We start from the raw sequence: 22,020 nt of genomic DNA on the forward strand, positions 1-22,020 counted from the left end.
TGAAGCAACTGCTACTAGGGTTACAAAATCGGCTGAAGAAAAATAGAGTTTACTGGACATTATTGCCGAAATCACATCTTAGACAACTGCTACAACAACCCCTCCAACAAGAACCACTTAGAAACCTCTCTTCAAATCTCTTAGCTGAGCTCCTAAGGTGTACAACAAACTTAAAAGGGCACAATCTTCTACAAATGCTGCAATAATGTAAGCATCAGAAGAACCAAAAACCAAGCGAACAAAGTCTCATCAGCCCATACATCTTAAAGTTATTGATACCCTAACAACCAGTCCAAGCAAAAAAAAAAAAAAAAAGAGATCAGTTTCTGCAACACGCACCTCACCAAGGAAGAGTGCCCAAGGTGGAGTCCAACAGCAGTAATTCTGCTTCACTAGTGCTGCAGCACAGCCTTCCAACAACAGGGGAGTCCCCCCAACCAGCCAGTTTACTCTATTTATTTATTTCTAAAAACTTTTCCTTCTTTTAGTTACATTGTCTTACTTAGTTTGCATGTTTTTTTTTAGTATATGCATGTTTATCATTATATGGTTTTATGTGTGTGTGAGGACACAACACCTCTCAAGTTTTTGGGGTTTTGTTATTGTGCATTGTGTTTGTAAGTCATGTGTTTGTGTGGTGTGAAACTCCGTTACCTAGTATTTTTGAATGGATTGGAAAACCTAATGAAGATAAATTGAGTGTTGTTCAGTTTTTGTGCCAAGCAGTGATAGTTTACAGATAAATGTTGAAATTATGTCCCAACACTTGAGCTTTGGTTGAGTCTCATGAGTATGCTGTAGCAAAGCTAGAAAAATAGAAAGGGTAGAAAATATCTCAAGTTTAGGGGAAATTTTTTTGTGAACTGTGCTTTTTATGAAATAAATTCTGCTCTAATGGCTTAAATTGCTGAGTAACCAAGGCTATGTATATACCCCAATGCAAACTTAAGTCTAAAGGCAACAGGAGTTATGAGCATTGATGTACATTTAAAAAAAGTCTTATGTCTAGGTTATTGAGTAGCCAAGTCTGTTCATGAGCCCCATATTCAGCCTTGAGTTAAAAGTTTCTGTAGATAAGACTATGTTACAAGTATTACTGCAGCAACTCTGATCTATGCATTGATTGAGTAATTTGGTGTCATCATTACAAAATATAGACATTCACATTAAAAAATTAATGATGCATTGAAGGGACTTTGTTTGGTAACAAAAAAAAATAAAAATAAAGAAGTTTTAAATTATTTTATTATAGCACAATTTGAGCTTATTTATTATTTTTGCTCCCCCATATGTGAAGGTACTTGTGTTCTACCTCTGAATCATATGTAATTTCTGTGCAATGTTCCAGCACCCCTGAAACTTGATCAAATTACACACACACTCTCTGGACAAGATAAAGCCTAAATCTAGAATTGACTTGCTATGGCAATTTTGCATGATTTAGAGTATGATCTAAGGGTTGAAGAATGCTTGCAAATTTGATAACAGGGCTAAGTTGTTGTTGCATGATTCTGTGATCGAATGTGTGAGTGTTGTTGTCATTACTTGAGGATAAATAATGGTTTAAGTTTGGAGGTGTGATAAATCTATTAAATGAGAGTTATCATGACACTTTTAGACTTAAATCATGATTACTTAGAGAGTAAATGACATGTTTTTTGTGCATTTTAGTAATGTTTGCATAAACATCCTTTTTAGTTTACATCAAATAAGTTTTGTTTGATTTAGAATAAATTATGTGCTTAGATAATATACATGATTGTAGGTAACCGGAAGTTCAAATTTCAAGTAAGGATTATGGCTGTAACAAACTTGTGAAGATAGGGAAAAAATATGGTTAGATAAGAATTAAAGCAAGTCTGGAACAGTGCAAATATTGAAGTCAATGTTGTAGCAATGATGCTGTAGCATTGTTGTTGTAGCAATCATAGAGCAATGACAAAGCAGATTTCGCACAAGATACTTAGAAGATTGCGATCTAGGGTTTCCTAATCTGGAAGATGTGCGCTCTAGACTTTCATTTACTCTAATTTTAAACTATAAAAGGAGCACAGACGCGAAGAAAAAAGGAGGAGAGGTCGTCATTAAAGAAAAAAAAAGAGAAACAAAACGAGGGAACCCAAAGATCAATAAGAGAATTGGTGATTGAACCAATGGATTGAAGAAGAACATCAAGTGGATCTCAACTCTTATTTCTTGTTCTTTTATTTCATCTTGTTATGATGAATTGTTTAATTGCTGAAACTATTTTGCTTTCTGTTTTGTCACAAATGATGAACTAAATTTACTTGTGGTTGAGTGATAAACAATCCTAATGGTTAATTGACTGATATTTTGTGTTGCCACATGTTTACTATAGCACGTTGTTTTGATAATATTTATTTCAATTCACTATTTCAGCTGACCACCCATTTAGTGATATTAGCTAAGGAAGAGGCTAAAAAAGGCATGTTTTAGTGAAACATATCATAACAATACTTAGTTTTAGATTGGGTTCCTGAGTTGAGTTTAACTTGATTTGAAAAGGGACATGTTTAATCTAAAACTAATGATGAACTAGGTATAGGGATTCACCTTGTAGGGTAATTAGAATCTAAAATGTGTAATGCTATATCTAATATTAGCCTAACAATTTGTCACTGTTAAGTTGCATTTAGATATAAGACATCCAACATGTGACAGCTGAGGATACATAAGGATTCTGCCCAGTGTTGTAGCAGATGCTATAGCAACTGAACTAAACATTAGAAAAATAATCAAAACCATTAAGTGCGTTTAATCACTCAATTACTTCATTCCCCTTGGTTACATTCTTATATTAGCCGTGATATTTACTTTACTGCATTTTTCTTATTGTTTTTTTATTTTAATTAGTTCATTTGTTTAATAATTTGTTTTAGTTCAAATTTAGAATAAAAATTGCATTGATAAAATTGTTGTAGCAATTCCCAATACAACAATCCCTGTGGAGACGATCTTGAATACTTATCATTATATTACTTGTTATGTATACTTGCATATTGACACTAATAGCATTAGAAAACAACCAATACTTACTGTGAAATATCCATAATTACCCCTTTGAGCCTATATATAAAAGAAAAAAAGAAAATTGTTTGTTAATTTATTATGCTATCCTACTTTAATTTGGAGTATTACCCTATATTTTATTTTTTTATCACCTATTTATGTTTGAGAAAAATATAAAGGATCTTTCTTTTTTAAAAAAAGTGGTGCACTCTAATATATATTTATTAACACCTTACAATTTCAAAAGGATTTCTATCTTTTTCTCAAACATATATTTTGTTCTTTCCATTATCCTTTCTTTGTTAGCCATTCTCTTAACTTATATTATATCTTAGTAAAAATCCTTCTTGATTTTAGAGAACTACAATCTGAAGTAAGAGTTGGTAATATAGACTAAGAGATGTGGTGATACATAAAAAAAAAAAGATTACATAAAAATAATATTGATTTGACTAGTAATTTAGTATTGAGATCATATTCTTTTCTAAGCTATGGACATTATTCCTTCATCTTGGTGAGAGTGTGTAATATGTTTTTCTATTTTTTTCTCTCAATTTATCATTCTTTGGAGTGATCGTTTTTATTAAGTCTATTTTCTTGTAGGGTGTCATTCTTACTTGTGAAATTTTAGAGTTTAGCATGTCATTCTTGAAAATAGCTTGATTAATGAAGCTTTGAAATAGATAAATTTTGAATGAGTTTACACAACTTATTTGTGTAAATGGTTGATGTGAAAGTGATATGTTTGAGGCCGGATATAATGCTTATACATTTATTTGATTGCTGTCTTTAATGTGATTAAAGAAATAAATGCAATCGCCCAAAAAACAATTCAATTTAGGTTTTGCTAGATATTATCGCTTAATTTACTAGGGATCAATAATAAGCTGGTTAGGAGAGTATTGAGTGATAGATAATGCATATTTATAAAAAGTAAAATTGTCGTTTTGCATTCTAAGTCTCACTAAACTTATCTGACTTCTACCCTATTCTGGGATATGTATGTAGACCTTACTCCTCCCTAGATCACAAATAAAATGGTGAGTTTGCATAACTCACAAGGTCCAAGGGAACATATCTCCAAATCCAATACCAATTGAGAACACGTGTCTCTGTTCAATCTGAAACTAACATGTGGATAGGTAGAAATTTTATCCAAACAAAAGGCTTTAATATTCTCACTAGTTCCTAAAAAAAAAAAGAGAGAGACTACTCTTACCTAAATAAAAAAGTATATTCTGTTCTTCTCAAAAAAAAAAAGTATATTCTGTTAGAATCATTGTAAAATTAACTAATAAAAAAATAATGATTAGGAATCTCAACATTTGAGTCATAATTTGAGTCCCAACGTTATTTATCACTTATCTATTGGATAATGGATTTCACAGATAGTAAAATTACTTAACCACCATTCAGTAGATAAATGTCGTATCAATTGGGATACCTAACATTACTCATTAAAAACTTCTAAAGTACTTCAAATGTAAAAGAAAAATAAATAATATTATCATAGAAATGTAAGCTATTAGGTTTTGTTTCATGCAACAAACAACACAACACAACAATTGCTTTAAAATGCGAAGAGCTGCAAGTAACATTGATTAGTCTACTAATATCTCGTAAAGACACCTCCCTCAGGCACGAGCTCCTGATCGGAGTTTACACCCCTAATCTCCCCAAACCCAAAAAAATAAAAATAAAGAAAAGGAATAAATTTATTTAAAAAACAAATTCTCCTCATTTAGTAGCAAAAGGTTAACAAAAATATATTAATTCGACAAAAGAAACATGAATGTTTCTCTCCTTCTCAGCGAACAAAGTGCATAAGGAAGAATTCGGCATAATACAACTGCAAAAGTACGTTAATATATAAAATAAATCAGTGATAAGGAAATACATAATGGAACTTGTTTGGATTGATTTAACATCTCCACATCAAATAAAAATACTTGCCTGAAAAATGAATATGAAAAAAGAATATGTTGATTTAGTATTGGAGAGATCAACAGTTTGGGCTCTACACCACAAAATGAATCCTAGAACACAGTGCCCTATCATCTGCAAGTAATAGAAATTCTTAGTCAGCGATAAAGATCACATTCAGGTGTTGCGGAAATGTGTGGTTGAGCAATTACTAATAATGTGATGATTGATACTTTCAGAGAAATATAAATGTGATAAATAAATGTAAAGAAAATAGGATACAATAATTTACGTGATTCGGTGTAAAGCCTACTTTCAAGGATAAAGACTGGAAGATAATTTTACTAACAAATGAGAATTTACAATAGTGGAAAAAGCTCTTCAAACCCACAACTACAATACACCCATACTAGAACACGCAAGTGGAAGCTCTCTTAAATCTCTCAAATTACTTCACTTGCAATTGCTCTTAACTCTCTCAATTGGATGATTTACAAATCAAGAATGGCCCTTCTATTTATAGGAGGCATTGCTCACCTACCACGAGTTTCAATTTGGTTTCAATTTACCAATTTGTAATAATTTGGCAATCGGTGTCAACTTTGTCATGCAATTGTAGTCAAAGTCTACATACTAGCTCAACAATTGCATGCTAGCTATCTCATGCAACGATTCAACAATTGTATGCTTGAAGCTACTTTTCAACATCAGGCACATATATACAATGCTAAAATTCTTGTAGAAATTAATAAATTTCTTACAGTGACAAGTTTGCATAGCAAGAAAGGTGAAGAAACTCCAGCTAGTGCAGCACCTCCATAAGCCAGTAACAACATACTAATAGAAATCGAAAACACCTTTAGAAAAGGAAAAACACCATTTGTTAGCCTAATATCCTTGGTGTCAAAAAAATAATATATAAAAAAGTGTTAAAACAATAATATATATAAAAGAAATGTTGAATAGAAAATGTTATATTTTCGCATGCGAAAATGATTATCTTGAGACCATTGCATACTAAAATCAGTTAATTTATTTATTGAAAGATCAAATTTTTGTTTTTTATTTTTATTTTTTTGGCGCGGGGGGGGGGGGGGGGGGGGGGGGTGTTTGATATCAACATCAATGATGAAATAGAATATTAAAAATTTATGAAAGGACCTAACTACAATTTTTAGCAGGAACCAAATTGTCATTCCTTAGAAAAAAAAAAAGATTTGATAAAGAAAATATTTTACTCACTCTTTCTTTCCCTAGGATCATAGGGAGTGTTCGTATGCCAAATTCTTTGTCGCCCTCCACATCAGGTATATCCTATTGTAAATACAAAAGAAAAAAAAATGTATGTGCTGATGATGAATCCAAGATAGCTTTTTCTTCCTTTTCTTTTTTTATCTATGGTAATATATCTATTTAATTTCTGAACCTACCTTGAGAAATGCAAGTACGACGCTGAAAATTCCCATGAAAATGACTGAAAATAGTAATGGCTTCGTGAATACTAAATGTCTACCAAGCACATATTTCTGCGTACATTTGTCGATCCAATTTGTTAGTTAAGTGTGATAAATAAAATGACATAAAAGCATTAACGTGTAACTGCTATAGGTTTTTCAAAAAAAATAATTAATTAATTAAAAAGACAAAATTAGGGAGTTGTATATACCTGAAAGTGTACGAAGTAAGGCAAAACATTAATTCCGTTCAGAATGATAATGGCCACTACAGCCATTAACGGACTTGCCTTCCATCGAAGAAGGGGAAGCTGCAAGATTGAGAAGAATAATTACACTAACTTTGAAAAACGTTATATATAATATTATGCTAATTAAAGGCCAGATAGAAACCACGATGAAACTAGTCAGATAATGCAATAGCAAATTGATATTAAAACATGAAATTGAATGGCAAGGCAAAATGCTAGAGCATAGTAAGTGCTTAAATTGAATTGATTTCTCATAAACGGAAGCACATTTCAGCTTTGGATTTTTTGTAGAATAAATAGAGTACTAAACTCTAACTATTCAAAGAAGAAATCTAAAGAATAAAACACTTATGAAACACTCTTTAAATAATTATCAAACTAAGACACAAAAGGCTAATTGCCTTATTTATTTTTATTTCTTCGGATGATTAATACAAACACAAGCAGGGGGTATTTATGGCTTTACAAATGCATTTCAGGCCACACATTAAAAAAAAAAAAATACCATTGCCTTACACATGGCTTTCCATTGTCTTCCACTTATATTATTTTCACACCATGATTTCCACTCTCATTAAACAAATTCTATGCTTCACACGTTAGCACCACAATCTAACTTAGAAGCTTCTCAAGGGCTGGGCTTGGATTCATGATAATGGACTGGTGTTGTGTTATTTCAACATTTTTATTATAGTCCTCAAAAGTATCAAATATATAGAACCAATTTAGGAGCTTACAGCGATGGAATAAGCGGCTCCAACTATCCACCGTATTACAAGGGCGATAACAAGTGGTGGAGATCGAAGCATTACCCCCATGGCCAGACTCTGAAAATTGAGATCAATCAATTAAAGGTTACATATAATTTTGCAATAAATGGACATCTACATACTCTAAGAACGTACAAATCCATTTTCAAATACTAAATTGAAACGTGAAAAACAAGGAAAAAAACGGCCACCCAATCTTATTCAGTTGGATAAAAAATGTATATAGGATTTTGATAAACTAATTTTTTTTTTTTGTTTTATTGATAGAGTTTGATAAACTAATTAGGGCCAGTTTCGTTATATTATAACTTTTAAAATAATTTATGTTAATTGTATTCTAAAAATTAATCAATTGTCAATAGAATCGGTTAGATGTTTGATAAAATTCATTGTTGAAAGTACTGTGAGTTTTAAAAGTGGTCGTATATATTTGATTAATTTTATTGTTAAATTACTATAAGAATGTAAATTATTGAAATAGACATAATATAATTCTTTTATATTATTAATTTTATTTTTTATTTTGTTATCTTAATATAATTGATAATAATAATCTCTTTAAATTGAATGATTTTATTTCCTAATTAATAATGATAATTTTAGGTTTTTATAATATATGAGAGGATATATGAAATTATATTAAGTATAAAACTGATTTTCAAAATTAGATTTTAAAAAGCTACTCATATATTACTTTTAAAAATTATACCAAAAGTAATTTTAAAATTTTTTTACTAAATTTAAATACTAAAATTAGCTTTTAACTTTTCAAAATCACTTTTGAACCTTTCGAAAACAGTTCCAAATAGGTCCTTAAATTGCTAAGAGTGCTATGAGTTTTAAAACTAAATTATATTTGTTGATAAACCTTATTACTAGGGTGATTTGTATTTTGTAATGATTAAAATAGATATACTAATAAGAATGAGCAAGTAATTGTGTAAAAAGGAATGAGCAAGTAATTGTGTAAAAAGGCTTGAATATTATTTATTCAATTGTACATAATTATACACATCTACAAAGCAAATAAAAGGAAATACTCAAAGTGATCCTAAATTAAAGAAGTTAGATATATAGCAGATTGTAAGCCTTGACAGAGAGTTAATTGATGTATAATGAAGATGGTTGCTTTGAATCAGTGGTTTGATAGAGGTGGATGAGATTCCTTACTAATACATAAGACACTTTTTTTTTAATAAAATCAAATATTTAACTTACAGACTAAAAGAAAAACTTAGTTAATTGAAATCCTATATACTCTATAATCCATATAAAATTTATACGATAAAAATTTATAACATAATCAGTTAATATGAATAAAATAGAAAAAAAAATTAGTACGTTTGTATTATCAACCATTTTCACTCAAATCAAGTTCTAAGTTTGCGATAATTCAAATTAAAAGCGAATTCTTTCACGTGGAAAGAAAACATAAGAATAAAATTAATTGATATGATAATAATATGCCAGCTGCCTAATTGTTTCCTATGATGAAAAGTCAACATACCTATGATCTGATCGAAGGGGAAAAAATAATAAAATAGCATTTCAATTTAGTTAGAAATACAACAGCAAACTTTATGAAAATAGATTAGCTGACTGGCTAAATTATTTTGTTATTGGTATATGTGTTTGATAGTAATTATTGTAATATAATATATCAGGAATATGATTCATAAATTGGTATAATGATTAACCAATTATTTACTAAAAAATTAGGACACAATTATCTTTTTATTAAAGTAGCAAGGTATAATATGAACTGTAAAACTGTTAGAACTGTAAAACTGTTAATGATTATCGACTGGATTATTTCTATAAGCTACTTTTGGAGAGTAATTGTTGCTTATTTTTGAAAGCTTATGTCAAAGTAGAGAAAAAAATAAAACAAAAATGTTTCAAAAATTTTATAAATACATTTTTATGAAAAATTACGAGATAAGTTATTTTTGTCGTTTCAACTGTACAAGACCTAACTTATACTTTAAAAAACTTACTGTAGAGTTTAGAATTGCTTTTAGCATAAATATTTAATAGAGAGTTTATTGTCACATAGGTTTGTCCTTTTTCTTTTTCTTTTTTTTTTCACTGATAATTGTCACCTAAAAAAATAGTATGGTTCCACTCGTGTATAGTTTGGTTTTGACACCATATAAAAATTTATAATCTTAACTCATACTCAAAAGTTAACTAATAAGTTGATGGTTGCCCCAAACTTATGCATTTTATTAAAAATCAGTGGATGTAGAAAATATTCTTAAGATCTCACATCAAACACAGAAGAGCATCATGTAAAACACCCATATAGAAGCTTTGGTTAGCCGTTGCTTACCGTCAATGTAGATATTATAGCAATTGCAATTCCTTCTCCTATTAAAATGTCCCCGGAAGCAAGTGGGAGATTAGGCTTGTTAACCTTCGACAATGTAAAGCTGATTCGTTAAGAAAATATCCCACACAACTTAGAATGAAAATCTTCCATTCATCTCCTCAAGTTCTTAAAATATCAATTTATCTTCATTTACCATCAAAAGATGAGGGTAAGGAAGAGCATTATTAAAGTTTGAGAGGTAAATTAAGATTATCATTCTAGGTTGGATAAATTGAATTTTATCCACAAACAAAAAAAAAAAGAACAGAAATATGAAGCTTGAAAAAGGCAAAATACGGGCAGATGTTGATTGAAATACCTTGTCTATTTCAATATCTGACAATTGGTTTATGGCCGCCACAAAAATATTCATCGTTAATGTGGGCACTATCGACTGAAATATTCATAAAAAAAGAATTAATGTAATGCCAATAAACTCGACAATTGAGCTGTTAGTTTGTTGGTCACACTAAATTTACCTTCAATACTTCAATTAAAAAAGTAGGAGTTAAATCAGCAAGAGTTTCCACTGGAAGCAAAGAAGTTGATACTATCCCTATAATCTGGAAAAAAAAATGTAGAATTTATTTGTCAGTCTAAATAAACTATATGTCAATATACAGTTTTACACACACACATATATATATAGTCCCTCTTTAATGTGGGCATCCTCATTTTATTCTTACACGAATACACTCTAATTGTCAAAAACTAACTTTTTAAAACCACACAGTTTTAAAGCAACTCACAATGCTATTATTATTGTTATTATTGTTATTATTACACACACATTCTGTAAAGCAACTCACAATGCTAGTCCAAGCGTAGGGACGAGAAAGACGATGGAATGCATCTAACTTCTTGGTCAAAACATCCACAAAACTCGTTGAAACAGTACTCTCATCCTGGCATTTTGATGGATGACCATCTTTTAACGCCATGGGAACTGTTGATTTCTTCAATGGCTTATGATTTCTCTCCATCATATCCTCATTGTTTCTAATTTTATTATTGGTTAAATAGAGGGAGTTTTGTATGGAGCGTCTAATAGAATACTTGTTGCCCTCGCTTCTATTTACCAAGCCATTTATTTGTGTCGATGGCGTCTGGAATGTTTTAAAAGAACCTAAACGACCAAAAGAATATAAAATTTATCAGAAGAAATATTAATTACACATATGAATTAGCCATTCCAAAAAACGAAAAAATCATCTAAGTGTTAATTTCATTTAGACATTATTTTTTTTTTTTTGGTCTAAACCATCCGGTATCCGGTGACCACATTGGGCCCCGACTACTCCGGATTCGGAGAGAGGGCGATTCTCCTCCCAACGTAGGCGACTCCACCAAGACTCGAACTGGGGAGCAAACCCAGTCGAGGCTTGAGGGGTTCAGTTCGCTACCAACTGAACCAACTGAACCAACCAGCAGTAAATTTATTGTATTTGTCCGTTGAGGCAAGTCGCGAGAGCACTTAGGCCTTATTATTGAAGCGTAGGTCTATTTTGTACGGCTCAAATTGTGATGGCAGTAATTATGTAGAAGTACTTTTTTGAAGAAGTTTGCTTCAGTGTTTGGCAGTATTATTTTTTAAAAGGTGAGTTATTTGTACTAAAAAATATTTTGACTACTTATCTTTTAATATAATTTTATGTTATTAAATTACCCCAATATTAATTCACAATTGAGGACCATATTCAATGATTAATAAAATATATTATCAATGACTTATCTTTTACTATAACACTCATTCAGCATGATGATTTGCTTCTTTTCCTTCTTTAATGTGTAATGTGTGTGTCCGTTATGCAGTGAGATTGATAAAACTTTAAATGATCAAAGCAGTAAATTTATTGTATTTGTCCGTTGAGGCAAGTCGCGAGAGCACTTAGGCCTTATTATTGAAGCGTAGGTCTATTTTGTACGGCTCAAATTGTGATGGCAGTAATTATGATAGAAGTACTTTTTTGAAGAACTTTGCTTGGGTGTTTGGCAGTATTATTTTTTTGGGAAATTATCAGTCATATATCTTTAAATGACATCCGTATCAAACGTATGTGAACACTTTTTAAGTGTATCACTCGTATATCTTAAGTTGACAAAATACTTCTGTCGTCTACCAATCTGTTAACTTCCGTTAGAAAGTTAACATAATTGTGACAAATTGACTATTTTGCCCTTGAAATTCAAAATGAGGTAAAAAGATAAATTTACCCCAAAATTAACGTAAATTTTCAATACACAATTTTTTTTTATTTTGTTATTAACAATATATTTTTTTGATTAAAAAAAATGAATTATTAATGGTACATATTATTAACAATTATCCATAAAAAATATTCATATTATACCATAAAAAAATTATTAACAACATATTATTTACAATTATACATATTATACCATAAAAATTTTCAGTTGGAGCTTAGAGGAGTAGATCTTCAAAAATTTATGTTAAATTTTGGAGGAGTAGATTCGGTGTAAAGTAGTATTTTTTTAGCAATTATTAACAATTATCCGATAAATGGGATGACATGTCAGTTTTATCAATATATATCATATGACATGTCATTGTTTACTAGGTAAATGGGATGACATGTCATTTTTTTAAATCAAAGTTTTGTCAATCTTAAAAGACTAAATTACCTTAATGATGTCAGCGCTTGCAAACGGAAGTTAACGGATTGGTGGACGGCAGAAGTGTTTAGTCAACTTAGGGTATACGAGTGATACACTTGAAAACTATTCACACACGTTTGATACGGGTGTCATTTAAGGGTATATAGCTGATAATTTCCCTATTTTTTAAAAGGTGAGCTATTTGTACTAAAAAAATATTTTGACTACTTATCTTTTAATATAATTTTATGTTATTAAATTACCCCAATATTAATTCACAATTGAGGACCATATTCAATGACTAATAAAATATATTACTCTTTAACACTTATTCAACGTAGAATTATCTAATCATAAGCCGTATTTCCATTTTTCTATTCTTCTAAATGCTAATATTCTCAAACAACAAATTCGTTCCTAAATGGAAGAGAGAAATATTCACGGTAGATATTACATAAGATTAATATAATTGTTGAATTATGGTGAAGATGAAGCGAAAATTTTTAATACAAGAGAATTAGTTTTTTTCCGACTTGAAAGAATAAAACTTAAAGCATTCTTTAGAAATTGAAAGTCTATTTTACTTATTATTATTTTTTTAATTGCAAACTCATATTTCCGTTTTTGGTTTCCTGATGCTTCCTACATAAAGTAATTAATTGAAAGGATAAAATAATCGTTATCTTTGTCATCCTAACTACAAATAATAATCAATAGTTTTTCCATTTTTATTTTCCAATCACCATTGGCCTCTCAATCCAACCTTTTTGGTTTTTTGAATACTATTATACAGAATTGTTACTGATATTACATCAGATATTACAATTAATATTTACAAACAGACTCTACAATTGGGACCTTCTTCGTGGCATGTACTCCTCTGAAGCGCTGCCTAGATTCTTTAAACCCTCTCAAATATTTGAGGGTTGTCCACTCCACTCATTTTTCATGAGGGATAGATTGACTCCACTCAATTATTTGATAATTGAGGGAGGATTGTAAATAACCCCCATAAATGTTTTTATGGAGGCTCGAACCCTTGCAACTCAATATTGTAAGTGCAAGGGCTCTCCCCCTAGACCAAAGGCCCATTGGTGGCCTTTCAATCCAGCCTTAAAAATAAAAAATAGAAAAATTATCAGCTAGATTTCATCAAGAACTGATTGGTGATAAGGTTATTTTTATGAGTGTAGAGAATAAATTTGTGTTTGTGTGTGTGTGTGTGTGTGTATATATGTATATAAATTTTATATATAGTTTTTGTCTAGTGCGGGCGCCCTCATCATTTTTTCATACGGACACTCTTCAAAACTGTGGGGTGTATATAAATTTTTTATATAGTTTTTTCTCTAGTGCGGGCACCCTCGTTATTTTTCCATACGGACACTCTTTAAAATCGCGGGATTTAAGAGAGTTAGTTTTAAACTCTATTAAAACGCACGGTTTTATAGTTCATTCAATAACTAACTCTTTTAAACCATACGGTTTAAAAATGTGTCTGTATTAAAAAAAATTCGGATGCTTGCACCTGAGAATGATTATATATATATATGTATATATATATATATATTGATAATCCACCAAGAAGGTGCGGGGGCTTAGGCCAGACCCCTACCTGTAAATAAATCAATTAATGAAAGAAAATAAGGAGGGGGACATAAACCAAACCTCCCAAGAAAAGTAAATTATTTAGTAATCAAATAAAATCAATACAAATCTAGGTGATTAATGCCGAATGTATGGAATTCCAACAGTATCCAAATGAAGAATGCCTGATAAACTGCTTGGGAGATCACTATGATTGAAAAGTCGTTGACAAGTCTGCTAAGAACAAGCCCAATTGGCCATAAAGTCAACAACAAATGTAGCTTCTCGAAAAACATGCCTGATACTAATGGATGACCTAGAAGCCAATGCACGAACACGCCCAAGGATGTAAGTAAAATCTCATCGCACGAAACTACTTGAAATGGCCCAAGAAACTACAGTGGCTGAATTAGATTCTACCTCAAGATCAGAAAAACCAAGCTGAGCAGCAAGATCTAAACCTTCTAACAAAACCATTAATTCAGGAAAAAGAATAGATTGGTGCCCCAAAAAGGAACCAAAAGCAGCTAATATCACGCCTTGATGATCTCGCAGAACACCACCAGTAGCAGCCATACCTGGGTTTCCCTTAGAACAACCATCCACACTCAACTTCACCACCCCCGGTGGCGGTTTCATCCAAGAAACCAATTGAGGTGGTCTACAGGGAGGCATGATAATCCTCAATCTCTCCCCAATCTGAGTGTCCAAAATACCCATCAATTGAGATGTCTTGAAACCAAATGCGTCACTGACTAGCTTAATATCCAGGAGCAATAATTGTATCTGTAAAAAAAAAATAATTAAATAAAAAACTAGATAAACAAGATAAAATTAAATCCTACATACATAATCTTAGCAGTAAGAATTAATGTTTGTTGCTTTCTATCATGTTCAAGCCTCATTTTTATGTACACTTTACATCTACTCAGATGATTCTTCGAACAAGTTGTTCCAACATTAGTACTCTTGGTTGCATTACTTTTGCCACAATAATGACACTTAGCTCTTTCTACTTTGGATAGCTTTGAAAAATGTTTCCAAACAAATGAACTTAAAAGATTTTTTTTTTTTTTTTGGGCTCCCATTGACCTCTTCTTCTTCATTACTGACTTCTTCAATTTCATTACTGACCTCTTGCTCTTCATTATTAACTTATTGTACTTCATCGACATTATCTTCCATCCTACACAAACACAACAATCATAATGTCAAATTAATACCTAAACATAGCCAATATTGCAATTAAAAATCACAAAAGCAACCAGGTAGCCCGTATTAGTATATTACAAATCAAAGCAGTCACTAGATAGATGGCTTTAGATGATGTGGCAACTTCTACTACATTAATCAAGACTTGAGAATAAGTTGCCTTATAGCTTTTTTTTTTTTTATTTACATATGTTACAGAGTATGGTAATATGGTACAGATGAGGGCATCAGATTAAATGTAGTTGCTGCTCTTGCTTACGTGGAATAATTAGTTATCCAGCTCAGCAGCAAAGCTAACGAACTGAATTGCATGTATAGTAATCATAACAAACTATTAGCTACTAGATTCTTCTTTCTTCTAGTATAAATATTAAGCTTTAATCATGCTTTAATCATTTGTTGTTAATAATGAGAAATATGAACATTTTCCAGATTCTTCCTTTATCTCTTTCTTCATAATTTTCTATCATTTTCTCGTTAGTTTTCTCTTGAGCCAAACACATATTACAAACTCTTTCAACATAAGACCATTACTCAGATTATAATGCATATTACATGATATTATTATGGGTTATTATCATTTCACTACTTCAAAAATTGAAAAATATCAAATGATTATAAGAAGTATTGTCCCCTATCATTTTCCTACTATATCTTTACAAAAATATCATTTTACTACTTTTCCGTTAGTTGACCAATTAGTTGACTAACAAAATACCAATTTTACCCTTCATGATTAAAAAAAATACTTGAAACTTGTTTACAAAATCAGCTCTTCCACATTTATTTGATTATCCAAGTTTTATTTCCAATATTAGGTTATAAAAATGGAATCATTAATAAGATAAATTTATAATCCTTATATCATAATTCCAGCAAAAAGAATTACGTTGGTATCCATTTTTATAAATGGATTACAAATTTATGTTATTAATAATTCTATTTTTATATCCTAATGTTGGAAATGAAACTTGGAATAAATATGGAAGAGTTGATTTTATAAATAAGCTAAATAAGCTTCAAGTATTTTTTTTTTAATCATGAAGGATAAAATTGGTATTTTGTTAGTCAACTAACTAGTCAACTAACGGTTGTAACGGAAAATTAGTAAAATGATATTTTTGTAAAGATATAGTAGGAAAATGATAGGAGATAATACTTCTTATACTTATTTGATATTTTTCAATTTTTAAAGTAGTAAAATGATAATAACCCTATTATTATTCATATTATAACTCATATTACATGATAGTACTATTGATGTATATATGTAATCATTCTCAGTTGTGCGCACCCTCATTATTTTTAATGTAGGCACGATTTTAAATCTTGCGGTTTAAAAAAGTTAAAAACAAACTTTCTTTTCTTAAACCCTATAGTTTAAAATCGTATCTGCATGGACATAAAAAAGAATTAAATGAGGGCACTAGCATTAGAGAAGGACTATATAAATAATGACCAATTTTTAACTCGGCCATGTTACGAAAAACGTAAGTAATAGACAAATAAGGTTGGTCGTTGGATATAGAGTCAGAAATCGAACGACTGTTGGATTATTAAAAAATGAAAAATATGTGGTGGATTAGTGCCTAGAAAGGCCACTAGGCAACCGGCCTTCTTCTTCTTCTTCCTCAAAAGCCGCTGCTAATTTTGGGATTATTAACTCATTTTGATTTTTCTTGCAAGGGTTATGATTTTGGAATAATAATAATTAATTTTCCATAACGTTTGGGTTGATGAATGATGATCAATTTTCAAAAAGGTTAGTGATTATTTTAAGGTAGATGAATTAATTTTTATCAACTTTATCTTTTTGAAGTATGTTGATATTCTTGTTTAGAGTGACAATTCTTTGACAGGTTCGTGTATATAAAAATTATTTTTTTTGGATTTGTGCTGAGAATTTTGAGAAGAAATATTTATAATTGGTATTCATTTTATTTGGTTATTGTTGGATACTACTTCATAATATTACTTTTTTCAATTGTCGCCCTCCCGAATTAATTTTGAAGGTTTCCTATTTTCTTTTTGTTTCCATGGCTAGCTTGGGTATTTTTATTTTCTTTATATGAAATATCTTTCCCACAATAAGTTCAAATTAAAACCGTCTACTATCGACATAAATAGACATGTTTGTATTTACTTCATCATTAACAATAAAATATACTTGATTGGCCTATCATAGTAATATGTTGCCTATGTAAAATTTACTATAACACTCCACTTTTATTACTAAAATAAGGTGATTTATTTAAAAATATTTAGAACCTCAATACTTTTAGTATAGATATAGATTCTAAAATAAGTTTTTTTTTTTTATAAAAGTAGAATCTAAAACTTTGTTACATCAAAACTTCATTACAAAATGCAAGGATACCTTAGTATATATCTGAAAAAGGACTCTATGGTTACACAAATAAACTTATGATATTTATGTTTGGATGGAAACATAGTTGAGCCCATCATAAAACCCAACGTTTGTTATGGCCATATGCACTTCGCCTCAGTTGAGACTTGGTGTCAGTTTGCCCTACGTATCGTTACCTGCAATGTAAGGATTACATAAGCTAATGCCTAATAAGATAACACTTGATGCATGTAGTAATTATTATGCATATATATAGATGACCTTATGATCATTAAGTTTTTAAAAGAAACCTAGAAATACCAAACAACTTTATTAGGGAGATAGGCATGTTGCACTACAAGGCTAACACTTTTATTCTTTAAAACAACATGCCATTGGGCCTAATTAGTTGATCTTTTGGGAGTTATGTATCGCCATCCCCAAAAGATTACTTTTTACTTAGCTTGGAGGGCAAACCCTCTTTGGAAATTTTGCCACCTGGTAGCACAACAACCAATTTTTCAAAATTAATTTTTAAAACTTTTTCTTTATAAAGTAATCCATGAAATACATGCATTCAATGCAACTTATATCATAACATGTGAAGTTTCTAAATGTACAATAGAGCCAATACATAACACTATATAAAGACAACAATATTTAATATAGGCGGTAGTGCTGTCCATATAGAGATTAAACAAGATGGGATTATAATATAGGCAGCAAAGCCAACCATACAAGGGGTAAATAATATAAAAATATCATAATATAGGTGGCATAACCGACGATATAAGGATAAATAAAAAAATATCATAATATAGGTAGTATAACCGATCATATAAGGATAAATAAGAAAATATTATAATACAAGCGGTATATCCGATCATGTAAGAATTAAGTAAGAAAATATCTTAATATAGGCGGCATAGATGACCATTTAAAAATTAAATAATAACTAATCAAATCATAGTAGCCATCACAAGATAAAAAATTATTTAAAACTAAATTTAAGTATAAAAAAAACTGTCCCTACAATATAGTTGAAGTGTTACTTACCTTTTAACCTTGACTTCTCTAGACCTTCCTCCTTGAGGATTTCTCTACTCTTGATGTTATGACTTAGAATAGAAGAAGATTGAATTTCTAGGGTTGTATGGAAAATAAAAGGGTTAGGGGATATTTATAGGATTTCCTAAATCCAATGGATGGCTAGGATATTGCTATTGTAACTCTTGATTAATGGTCCAGGTTTATCCTTCCATAATTATCTTAGTAAATTCTAGAATTCCTAAATATCTCTACAACATCTCTTATTGCATCATCACTTATGTCATTGCTCATGTCATCATTACTCTAGAATTAAGTATTTATTATTATTATTATTATTATTATAATACTCAAGAGGACTTGTTAGTTTAAAGTTAATTCTATTATGTTCAAGTAAGAAAATTGTAGCTCACATGTACTCAACTACCTTTTTAAACTATTTTCTTTAGATACTTTCATACACTCCCATTAATAAGTCTACATAAAAAATAAAAAAAAAGTTCAATTCTTAGTACGAAATGTCTTCTCCATCTTTTATTTCCATCACTATACTATACATACTTTATTGCCAATAGATTACGTTGAAAGGTAATTGTTAATTACTAGAACTGTAGCATAATAATGATCAGCTGAACCATCTAAATTACTGTAAAAATTGCCATTCCAATGTTTCAAGATCAAAAGTGTAAGAACGAAAATTGATTTATCCTATTGACTTTTTGACATTAGGGGGTAATGGGGTACATTATATAGAAGGTCATTGGTCAAATTGATACTGAAAAACAACTCAAAAGTTTATAGTTGGCTCAATCTTATACACGTAGTCTAAGATTTATTCTCAACAAATGTGAGATTTTTCCCTAACAAGAAACGAAACGTCGACTTAGGACTTTTCACTAGAGGTTGGCGAATCGGTTTTGGTTCGGGTTGTTCAGGTTGCAACCCAATGGGGTTGGAGGATTCAACTCAACTAGGTTTGGTTCATGTTCAGATCAGTTCGGTTTGAAAATTCAGGTCTCAATGTCGGTTTGCGTTCATTTCGGGTTACAAGAGTTCGATTTTCTAAATATTTGCCAGTAACTAGCGATCTGTAATTCCAAAATCTCAAATCCCAGGCCAGATCACTGAAGAATAAAACAACTATCAACTACATCCTCAACATTTCAACAACTTCCAATTGTCTATTTTTCAATTTTCATTCTCTAAATGTCCTTGCCTTGCCATGCCCGATTGAATTCCAAAATAAAAATAGCCAATGCCATTATACAAAAAGTACATATGTTTTGCATATGATCCCAGAAAATATATTGAATTGAATTAACAATATCTCCCCTATCCTATTCATCACCAAATCACAAACACAATCTTAATGTCATTACTTTGTGCGGCTGACGACAACGAATGAAAAAGGAGGCAGCAAGCCAACGATGGCAACAGCTGGATCGAAATTGACAGTGGTGCACCTAAACGAAACTGACAGCAGCCAAGGAACGGCTAGAACTGCAACACCGATGCACACAAATGGAACTGACAGCTGCGGTGATGTTCGGCTGTGTATGTATGAGATTAAGTGCGTCTGTGCTCTGTTGTGTGTTGGGCTTGCTGTCTTGGCGTTGTGCTTGGCTGCTGCTCTGTGGAGCACGAACACAATTACACAAAGAAGAGGAATTTGGAATTTAGGATTTTTGTTTTGATTCTGCCGAATGGGTTTCTGATTTCGGTTCAGGTTCAACTAATAAGCTCATAATGTAAATTATAAAAATTGTACCAAAGATATATTTATGATTTTCCTTTTTACTTAAAAATTGTACCAAAGATATAAACAAAATAAAAATTCTATTACTATATTAAAAATTATGAAAGTTAAGGGATATTAGTGAAATATCCCCACTTGTAGATCCTCCCTATGCATGAGACGTGAGGTAAATATTAAACATGACATTTATACATAAAACATAAAACAAAAGATATGTAACAGCAAAAGTCAAATATGCAACAACGAAGCTATACCATGATGTCGATATATTCCTGCAACATTTAACTCGTACAATAACATTATATATGAAAAAGGGGGTCAAATGTAAAATCAAGAAAATAAATTGATTTTTGGATGCATTTAACATGAAGCACCAAAGTTTAAATACACAACATGAATATGAAATATGACATTTATGAAGAACTAAAATATGCAAAAAATTTAGAATTACAGTCAAATATGCAACAATGGACATCTAACACTATTATTTTATTGGGTATTATTTGACACAAAATGAGAATAATCATTTCAAACAAGAAAAATAATTATAGTAAGTAAATATTATAATTCAATAAAGAAACACTAGTATACTCACCTTTACTGTTTTCTTTTAGAAAAAAAATATTTCTTACAATTCTACAGATAAATTAATATACCAAGTTTATATTATTAGCCCAACCGATGTAGGATAATAAAGTTAGACCATAGGCATCCCTCAAATGTCCTCTTAAAATCCCTTTTCCAATTATATTTACTTTGATTCCAAAAGTGCCCTTTTAATCAATACTCACGATTCATAATAATATCCTCATTTTTAAGTACTTTGCTCATTTTCAAAAGGGAGATTGCCAATTTTCCCATACAATAATCAACATATACCATTTTCTCCCCTACTGTTTTTATAATGGCAAAAAACCTCCATAATAGCATAAGTTTACAATATTACCCTTATTTTCAACTACTCTTTTATTTATATTTATTATAAATTAAATAAATTACATGAATAGAAACTAAATAAAAATTAAGCATTAAAAACAAGAAATATACGTTTTGATATGAACAAAAAAATTAATAATAATTTTTTTTATACTTATTTATTTTGTGAAATTTTTTTATAATAAATATATAAGAAAATTATTAGTAAAATGATAAAAAAATTATTATAAGAAAACTTGAATGACAAATAAAAATTTATTATAAGATAAATAATAAAATATTTTTCCTATACTTTTTACATTTAATTTTAAAATATTACAAAATGTTTATTATAAGAAAATGTTCACAAAATAAATAATTACAAGAAAAAATTTAATTATTAATTTTTTTACTCATATCAAAACATATATTTCTTTTTTTTAATACTTAATTTTTTATTTAGTTTCTATTTATGTAATTTATTTAATTATAATATATGTAAATAAAAGAGTAGTTAAAAATAAGGATAATATTGTAAATTTATGCTGTCAGGGGAGTTTTTGGCCATTATAAAACAGAAGGGGGGTAAATAGTATATGTTAATTACTGTAGGGGGGAAAGTGGCAATCCCCTTTTCAAAATTAGTGTCCTATTTATTTTCTTTGTAGTAATCGAAAGCCTTTTTTAATTGGTAAATTTATGAATGAGAATCATCAACTTAAATATGGTTTGAAAGTAATT

General features: G+C 30.1%; 1 protein-coding gene and 1 long non-coding RNA gene across 2 annotated transcripts; both read right to left on the reverse strand.

Annotated features, from left to right (window-relative positions):
* Nucleotides 1–4,427: 4,427 nt before the first annotated feature.
* LOC102609264 (coumarin 8-geranyltransferase 1b, chloroplastic-like) lies at nucleotides 4,428–11,494 on the reverse strand. Its single transcript, XM_025092909.2, has 12 exons — nucleotides 11,482–11,494; nucleotides 10,609–10,925; nucleotides 10,279–10,362; nucleotides 10,119–10,193; nucleotides 9,761–9,844; nucleotides 7,396–7,485; nucleotides 6,620–6,718; nucleotides 6,384–6,479; nucleotides 6,196–6,267; nucleotides 5,715–5,810; nucleotides 4,984–5,088; nucleotides 4,428–4,879 (listed from the first exon to the last, which is right to left on the reverse strand). The coding sequence occupies exons 1-12, from the start codon at nucleotides 11,492–11,494 to the stop codon at nucleotides 4,838–4,840; spliced, it is 1,173 nt and encodes a 390-aa protein (XP_024948677.2). The 3' UTR covers nucleotides 4,428–4,837.
* Nucleotides 11,495–17,504: 6,010 nt separating this feature from the next.
* Nucleotides 17,505–18,718, reverse strand: LOC102626367 (uncharacterized). The gene is made up of 2 exons (XR_372199.4): nucleotides 18,618–18,718; nucleotides 17,505–17,758 (listed from the first exon to the last, which is right to left on the reverse strand). It is a non-coding gene; the product is annotated as an uncharacterized LOC102626367 (long non-coding RNA).
* Nucleotides 18,719–22,020: the final 3,302 nt, after the last annotated feature.

This window comes from Citrus sinensis, chromosome 7, assembly GCF_022201045.2.
Source record: "Citrus sinensis cultivar Valencia sweet orange chromosome 7, DVS_A1.0, whole genome shotgun sequence".
Classification (NCBI taxonomy): Eukaryota; Viridiplantae; Streptophyta; class Magnoliopsida; order Sapindales; family Rutaceae; genus Citrus; species Citrus sinensis.

Excerpts from the sequence above, each read along its gene's own strand:
- LOC102609264 (XM_025092909.2), bottom strand. Across the intron at positions 10,363-10,608 it reads CCTACGCTTGGACTAGCATT|ATTATAGGGATAGTATCAAC; the intron begins GTGAGTTGCTTT and ends TTTTTTTTCCAG. Across the intron at positions 6,480-6,619 it reads CTTACTTCGTACACTTTCAG|AAATATGTGCTTGGTAGACA; the intron begins GTATATACAACT and ends AAATGTACGCAG.